The 8,160-nt window shown below is 37.0% G+C and overlaps 1 protein-coding gene across 3 annotated transcripts in view; it reads right to left on the bottom strand.

Annotated features, from left to right (window-relative positions):
- Window positions 1–940: 940 nt before the first annotated feature.
- The window catches only part of LOC107669424 (bifunctional lysine-specific demethylase and histidyl-hydroxylase NO66-like), a 17,539-nt gene continuing 10,319 nt past the window's right edge, over window positions 941–8,160 (bottom strand). For all 3 annotated transcript variants that reach the window (XM_016461633.1, XM_016461634.1, XM_016461636.1), the window contains exons 4-15: window positions 7,393–7,492; window positions 7,197–7,310; window positions 6,400–6,506; window positions 6,200–6,307; window positions 5,621–5,655; window positions 5,345–5,523; window positions 3,277–3,381; window positions 3,065–3,206; window positions 1,819–1,939; window positions 1,510–1,609; window positions 1,343–1,429; window positions 941–1,231 (exon numbers count right to left, since the gene is read on the bottom strand). In XM_016461633.1, coding sequence (XP_016317119.1) covers window positions 1,163–1,231; window positions 1,343–1,429; window positions 1,510–1,609; window positions 1,819–1,939; window positions 3,065–3,206; window positions 3,277–3,381; window positions 5,345–5,523; window positions 5,621–5,655; window positions 6,200–6,307; window positions 6,400–6,506; window positions 7,197–7,310; window positions 7,393–7,492 — 1,267 coding nt within the window. In that variant the 3' untranslated portion in view covers window positions 941–1,162. The remainder of the gene's footprint in view (window positions 1,232–1,342; window positions 1,430–1,509; window positions 1,610–1,818; window positions 1,940–3,064; window positions 3,207–3,276; window positions 3,382–5,344; window positions 5,524–5,620; window positions 5,656–6,199; window positions 6,308–6,399; window positions 6,507–7,196; window positions 7,311–7,392; window positions 7,493–8,160) is intronic.

The raw sequence follows: 8,160 nt of genomic DNA, 5'->3' as shown, positions 1-8,160 counted from the left end.
ATTCAGGAATGAAGCAAGTGACTGTCTTTATGAATGGGTAATCATGAATCACTGACTCACTAGATTCGTTTAAAAACGCACTTTCACTGAATGAATGAAACTCAGCTGTGTTTGCTTTTAGAGATGCGAAGTGGCTGAGCTGTTACTATAGTTGGAACAATTTTCGTTAAAGAAATAGAGCAAAATCAGGCAGTACTTGTTTACTGAACTGTTGTATTGAAACAATATCACATTGGCAAACTCCCTTAATAATTATTAAAATCTGTCACTCTACTTATCGCGATCTGTGGGCGCACAGAACATGAGAGCACGCGAGTGAGTTCTCAAGACTCAAAAGCACGTGCAAATGATACGTTCCGTCATCGGTCATCGCGTTATAAACGCAGAACCTGCGGGAATGAGTACAATTGTTATTAATAGCCGCAATCCTGCGCCTGAAATTCAAGTCCTGCTCTGTGTTCTCTGCTAATAACCCGACTGTGAATGATGCGAGCGGCATCCCTATGTTGTCACTGAGAAGCTGCAGCCGTGGCCGGTGTTGTGCTGAATTCTGCACCCCTGCCAGATGATGCATCCCCTCGTTGAAGTCGCTACCTGATTGCCTAATCCTAACCCCTCCCCCACACCTACTCCTAAACCTACCAATACTAGGGGGTGCATAATCTGGCAGGGTGCAAATTTCGGCACTACACCGGGAATGATTTTTGGTGTGCCGGCAGAACAACAATAACAACAATGCGCTACATGTTTCTTTTCCCCTCATTTTTTTTTCCAATTGACGGAAATCCGTCGTAGCGACGGAAAATTTGAATCCCTGCATAAACAACATTTTTTGCACTTTCAAGGACCTATGTTTGTTTTCGAGTACTTTCCAGGCCTTGAATCCATATGTCTGAAATTCAAGTACTTTCAAGAAGCATGGGAACCCTGTGTATAATAACATTTTAAGTTTAACTTGAGCAATTCTGTACACACACATATATTAATTTATTTTCAGACTGGTCAACAGGACAAAGAAACCTCAAAAATACTCTTGGTTCGCTTTCTAAAGATGTTTTATACACATTGGAGACAATTTCAGTTTACAAAAAATATGTAGTTACAACAGATGATAAGCATATGACATAGGACACTCATTTTCTTTAGCCACAAAATACTGTTTTTATTCAGCTGTCAAAGGTTCGGCTGTGTGGATCAGTCCCTTCTCAAAGAGCAGCTCAGCCAGAGACATCTGCAAAATGACATTCATTTCAAACTCACCACATGCATTAATTCATAAAAGCAACTTGAACAGGTCTTTAATGGCTGAAGTCCTTAAGTATAAAACAAATGCATGCAGTACCTTTGCCTCCACTGTCTCACATGGCAAACAGGCCACAGAAACAAACTTGGGATATGAATGAATCAGAAACTCCATGGCATCTATGTGCTGTTAAAAAGAAACACGATCAGTCAAATGCTTAAAGACGGTCAAAGCCGCAGTCATTTCAGACAAGAGCGTGTGTTTACCTCTGCTTTCATCTCAATGCTCTTGGGTTCTTCTTTATGATAGACTCTAGAGTTCTCAGTAGTGTAAAAAAGAGTCACAGTGTCTCCATCACCGCACAACCTATGAAGACATGTTATATTAATTCGAACATTTTATTAAATTAAAATACTATTTATTACAACAAAACAAAACTGAATGTATACCTTTATAAATCAGTTATATAAGTTCTCTCATCACATTCAGTTCAGATTACAAATTCACTTTATGCAATTTACAATACCAGATTGAGAAGACTGATCAGGGTTATAGAAAATACTGTGTATTGGTACCTTGCAGCTCCGGCCCCCAAGAGTCTGATTTGGGTTTGGCCCTTCAGTTGAACAGTCACACCAAGGGCCTCACCGTCTCCCCATCGAGCAGGAGCCCCGTACACACTGCTGGCCTTCTCCTCTACAAAACACACACAAATGCATTTTATTGAATGAATGTTTGAGCTTTAATCTATGAAAGGTAATAGCGAGTTTTTTCCCTCAAAATTCTTACTTTTTCCCTTACAATTCTTCAGTTTATATTTCACAATTCATACTTTTCTCACAATTCTGATATAAATAACGAGATACAAACTCAGAATTGTGAGATTCTGAGGAAAAAAAGTCACAATTGTGAATTAGCAAAGAAGCAAGAAGAAAAGTCATTTACGAAATTTTTTTTTACAAAAAATAAAAGAATTGTGAGATGTAAATTGAAAATTCTGAGGAAAAAAGTCAGAATTGTGAGATATAAACCCCAAATTCTGAGAAAAAGTCAGAATTGCGAGATGTAAATGGAAAATTCTGGGAAAAAAAGTCAGAATTGTGGAATGTAAACTCAAAATTCTGAATAAAAATTTTTAATTGTACGATTTCAACTCAAAATTATGAGAAAAAAAGTCAATTGCGAGATGTAAACTCAAAATTCAAAGAAAAAGTCAGAATTGCAAGATATAAATTCAAAATTTTGAGAAAAAAGTCGTAATTGTGAGATGCAAATTGAAAATTCTGGGAAAAAAGTCAGAATTGTGGAATGTAAACTCAAAATTCTGAATAAAAATGTTGAATTGTAGGATGCAAACTAAAAATTATGAGAAAAAAAAGTCAACTGTGAGATGTAAACTGAAAATTCTGAGGAAAATAAAATCATAGTTGGGAATTGTAAACTCAAAATTCCAAGAAAAAAATTCAGAATAGCTTGATGTAAACTCAAAATTATGAGTTTATAACATGCAATTTAGAGATATAAACTCACAATTCTGAGATAAAAACCGAGATAAGAGATTAAAATGAGCAATTGCCTTTTTTGCGGGTGAGTTTAACATACAGTATAAAACAGATATTGTATTACTGCAATATCTGATACAACACAAATACTTGATGAACTGTTATTTCTGTAAAACTGCTATATATTTAGACATTTATCAGACAAACCTTTTCTGAAACTTACAGAACTGGCTTAAGTTTATATGTCTGACCTTTCAAAAGGGATATTTTAAAGCAACCCCCCCCCGACCTTCAGTAGAGGTGTTACTGTGAGACTCACCAGCGCTCAGCACCGGTGGAAGGCAGTCGTGCAGGAAGTCTTTGGCTTTCTGATCCACAGCAGCATCGACTGGTGCATAATCGACCAGTTTCTTCATCAGGCCCTCGACGCATGCAATGAATTTGTCTCTCCGTGGGTCTTCCTGTTCACACGCACAAGTGATTTCTGTGTCGGTACAGCTCTGTATATTAATGGAGTAGAAACACAAGTACCTTCTCAGAGTTCTGAACTCCCATGAACTGAAGGTAATCGAGCGGCAGTCCCTTCCTGAACTCAACGTCTTCCTCCATCGCAGTCTCCAGAGCTGCTGGCATCAACTGCAAATCAAATACATTCACTGAAGTGACGATATCTAATCTGGCTGAATCTTACATAGAAATATCTAGTTCGCATTTCACCCTCAAATCAATAGATCTGCATTATTTCTGTAATGCAAATAAAAATAAATGAAGAAATAAAAGTAACCCAGTAATTAAATCGTGCTGTTAGGACACTATTTATTTATTCGTTCATGAATTTATTTTGAATGAATAAATCATCCTGGTAGGACATTATTTATTTATTTATTCATTCATTCACGTTTTAAATGTATACTTAAAAATGTAATTCACAATTTAAATTGTGAATTATATTTGACAACTGACAACATCTAAATCGTTCAATGAATCAGGGTAAATCTTATCTTAAAGGAACACTCCACTATTTTTGAAAATAGGCTAATTTGGCTGAATGGATTCGAAAACGGTAAAACTCAACTGTTTAACTCTAGGGGAGTTGGAAAATTTGCCTATTTTCAAAAATAGTGGAGTGTTCCTTTAAAATAAATATCTGTATCACATTTCACACCAACAATCAAAAGGAATAAAGCAGCACAAGTTCTCATTTCTTAAAAAATTATGAATAAATAAATAAATACAAAACAACAACAATACATTAATTAAATCATCCTGTTAGGGCACTATTTATTTATTCATTCATTTTTTAAAACATATTCTTAAAAATGTAATTCACAATTTAAATTGTGAATAACATTTGTCAAACGACAATATCTAAATTGTTGAGTAAATATAGGTGAATCTTATAATATCCAGATCACCTTTCTCCCCAAAAATCAAAAGAAATAAAGCAGCATGTTCCTCTAAAACTCTTATTTCCTTAATGTAAAAAAAATTAATAAATTATATATAAAAAATTTTTTTTAAAATGAAGTACAGTAATTAAATGATCCTACTACTGATAATTAGGAAAGGGGGATGTTAAGTGTGCTTGATTCTGTCACGAATTTGGTCCATGGACTTTCGTTTATTCACCACCAGAGGTCACCCTTTCCATTACATTGACTCTCGCACAACACAAACTGTTGCATAGCACCCCGGACTACATATCCCATCATTCTTTGCACGATTTGCACACTGCACTGATTGCACTCATTGCACACAGCTGTTTCTAATCACCTCACTCACTATATAACACCCACTCTAACCACCTTTCTCTGCTGAGTATTGTTTAGCCCGTACCCCATTCCGAGTCTCTGTGTTTTCCTTGTTTTGCCTTGCCTTGCCTGTTTCCGCGGTTTCTGATCTTTGCCTGTATTCCTGGATTTTTCCCTCTCGTCTCGCCCCTGTGATTCTGTCTGCCGATCGGTGACCTACGCTAGCCCTGGGACTATTCTTGTGTTTTGCCCGCCATATACCTGTTTGCCATTGTTTGACCCTGCCTGTTTACCACGTCTCTTTAATAAAGCCTGCAGATGGATCCACACGTCTCACGTCTCGTCAGCCCCGTTACAGATTCATTCAAGATTCATTGATTGATTCGATTCAAGAAGCTGAGTCTTTAGCCATTTTCAAAAAACATCTAAAGACACATCTTTTTCGTCAGCATCTGACCAATTAATACTACCACTTACCTATTCTATTTAATAAAATAAAAAATAAAAAACACCTTGCTATGTTTACTGTGCTAGATTAACTGAGACTTGTATACTGTTGCTCTCTTGTTGGTCTGATTGCTTCTATTGTTCTCCTCATTTGTAAGTCGCTTTGGATAAAAGCATCTGCTAAATGATTAAATGTAAATGCTAAAGAAAAAAAACTCACCATGCAATGGCCCTAAATTAGGTTCATTTTCTTGAAGTAAAATGTAATTTTCTTTTGATTTTGGTGTGAAGATATTTTGATTTGTTTCGTCAGTTTTTGTGAGATTCACTTATCATTCGACATTCATCACTGATTATTTTAGATTTATTCACAGCACGGACTCAGAAGTGAAGGGTTGTACTTTGAGGAGCAGATCTCCCCAGCTGTTCCTCTGGAAAGAGGAGACGGTGAGGTGCAGTGAGTGAGTGTCAGGCAGACAGTCGTCCTGATGAATGAAGCCACGGGGAAAATACAGCAGATCGCCAGCTTCCAGCACCACGTCCATGATGGGCTGCCCGATCTCGTCCTGACTGAAATTAGCTTTAGGAGAAATGCATCAGAGAGAGAGTTTATCCACTTTATCATTAATGAAACACTCGTTAATATGACCAGCTATGTACATAAAGACTGTACTTACGACTGGACACCAGTGGCAACACTTCATCTTCAGATCTGAGGGACGACAGAGGCACTACTAGTTAATACTCAAGATTTTTTTATTTATTTATGGACATGACAGCTGAAGTTGAGAGGACTAGTTCACTAAAAAATTACAATTTGCAATTTACTCACCCTCAGGCCATCCGAGATGTAGAAGAGTTTGTTTCTTCATCAGGACAGATTTGGAGAAATGTAGCATTGCATCACTTGCTCAGCAATGGATCCTCTGCAGTGAATGGGTGCCGTCAGAATGAGAGTCCAAACAGCTGATAAAAACATCACAATAATCCACACCACTCCACTTCACAAGACATTAACTGATGGTCTGGAGTGGTGTGGATTATTGTGATGATTTTATCAGCTGTTTGGACTCTCATTCTGACGGCACCCATTCACTGCAGAGGATCCATTGCCGAGCATGTGATGTGATGCCACATTTCTCCAAATCTGATTAAGAGACAAACTCATCTACATCTTGAATAGCCTGAGGGTGAAAAAATTCAGCAAATTTTCATTTTGGATGAACTATTCCTTTAAAGCGTAACTGATCACTCACCGAGGGTTGTACACTCTCCAATGCTTTTTGCCCTCCAACTGCAAAATGAATGCCTCTATATCGTCATAGTGAGGAGCAAAACCCTGCGTCCTCGCTGGTGTCAGATATCTGAAGAACATATTACAGTTAAACGATAACCGACAGAGATTTTAGCAAATTAATGTAATAAATAATAGTGTTTATGAATCATTGTCACATACACATTTGCACCCGCCATACTGCCAAACTTCTCCTGAAGAATAGAGAGCACTTGCCACACAGTGGAGGAAAACGCTTGAGGATTGAGCATTCGGAGAGAACAGCCGCTCTGACAACAGATGAAAAACAACATCTGTGAATAAACTTCACACTTTAACAGTAAAGTAAACATTGAGGCTTTACAGAAGTGCTATTTCTATTGTAATGACAGTTCTCCCAATTTTAAGAACGTTCGCACGACGGCATATCATGACCTTTATGCTATTGTATCGTATAGTTTGATGTTGAAAGGATTTTCAAATGCTTTAGAATGACGTCTCTTCTGCTCACTGAGGCTGCATTTATTTGATCAAAAATACAGTAAAAACAGTAATATTGTGAAATATTATTACAATTTAAAATAGCCATTTTCTATTTGAATATATTGTAAAATGTAATTTATTGCTGTGATCAAAGCTGAATTTTCAGCATCATTACTCCAGGCTTCAGTGTCACATGATCTTCAGAAATCATTCTAATATGCTGATTTGCTGCTCAAGAAACATTTCTGATTATTATCAATGTTGAAAACAGTTGTGCTGCTTCATATTTTGGTGAAAACTGTGATACATTTATTTTTTTAAGATTCTTTGATGAATAGAAAGTTCAAAAGAACAACATTCGTTTTGATTCGAATATTTTTGTAACAATGTGCAAAGTCAAAAAACGATCTTTTATAGAAGATGTGGTGACCAAAGCCAAAAATATATACCAGTAATAATCATACAATCTCTCAATTTCGTGTGTTAGGGAAATGTACCTCATAAAAATCCCACAGCGTGTACGGTAGCGCTCTTCCTGGAGGATTGTGTGTCTCTCTTTTTCCGTTTGTGTAGCTCGTCACATCCAGGTTCACTCCATACTGAACATCATTCTGAACAAAACACAGATCATTATATCCGACAGTGACATTAGAGATAATAATTCTTTCTAAATCAAAGAGAAAAACTGCTTACATTTCTTAAGATGCAGTCAAACTCAGCCGTCGAAAAGAGTCCTTTGTAATAGTCTGGATTCTGTCGTTGGATAAGAATTGGTTTCTTCTCCCAATTCTCTCTGTAATGTGGAAAGAACAAGACCTGTCAATCATCTCTGATCCAAAGCGACTTCTAGTACACATTGTGGATGAATTACTATTAAGTAACTTTAAAGGGGTCATATGATGTTGCTACAAGAACATTATGTTGTGTATTTGGTGTAAAGCAATGTGTTTATGCGGTTTAAGGTTCAAAAAACACATTATTTTCCACATACTGTACATTATTGTTTCTCCTCTATGCCCCGCCTTTCTGAAACACGTCGATTTTTACAAAGCTCGTCGGTCTGAAAAGTGAGGTGTGCTCTGATTGGCCAGCTATCCAGTGCGTTGTGATTGGCTGAATACCTCAAGAGTGTGACAGAAATGTTACGCCCCTTACCATACTGTGTTTCCATGTGTCCCGGCACGACGAGACAAAACCAATAAAACCCTTTATAAACGAGGCATTTGTTGCATCCAGTGGGGACATCATTACTGATTATAATGACTTATATTGTGTTTTTACGCTTTGCGTTGCGCATTGCGCCGCGTAAACATAAAACCATGTCTGCATTTGTAATCGGAGAAATGACAAACAACAAGCACTACTCTACACTGCCCAAAAAACTCGCTTTAAATATATAAAATATAAAAACTCTTTAAATATAAAAGACGTACTTACAGTCTTTGAGTCAGAACAGCCGGC

Source organism: Sinocyclocheilus anshuiensis, unplaced genomic scaffold (genome assembly GCF_001515605.1).
Source record: "Sinocyclocheilus anshuiensis isolate Anshui unplaced genomic scaffold, SAMN03320099.WGS_v1.1 scaffold96, whole genome shotgun sequence".
Classification (NCBI taxonomy): Eukaryota; Metazoa; Chordata; class Actinopteri; order Cypriniformes; family Cyprinidae; genus Sinocyclocheilus; species Sinocyclocheilus anshuiensis.
Note: the sequence above shows the minus strand (reverse complement) of the source record. Positions and strands in the feature narration are given on the sequence as shown.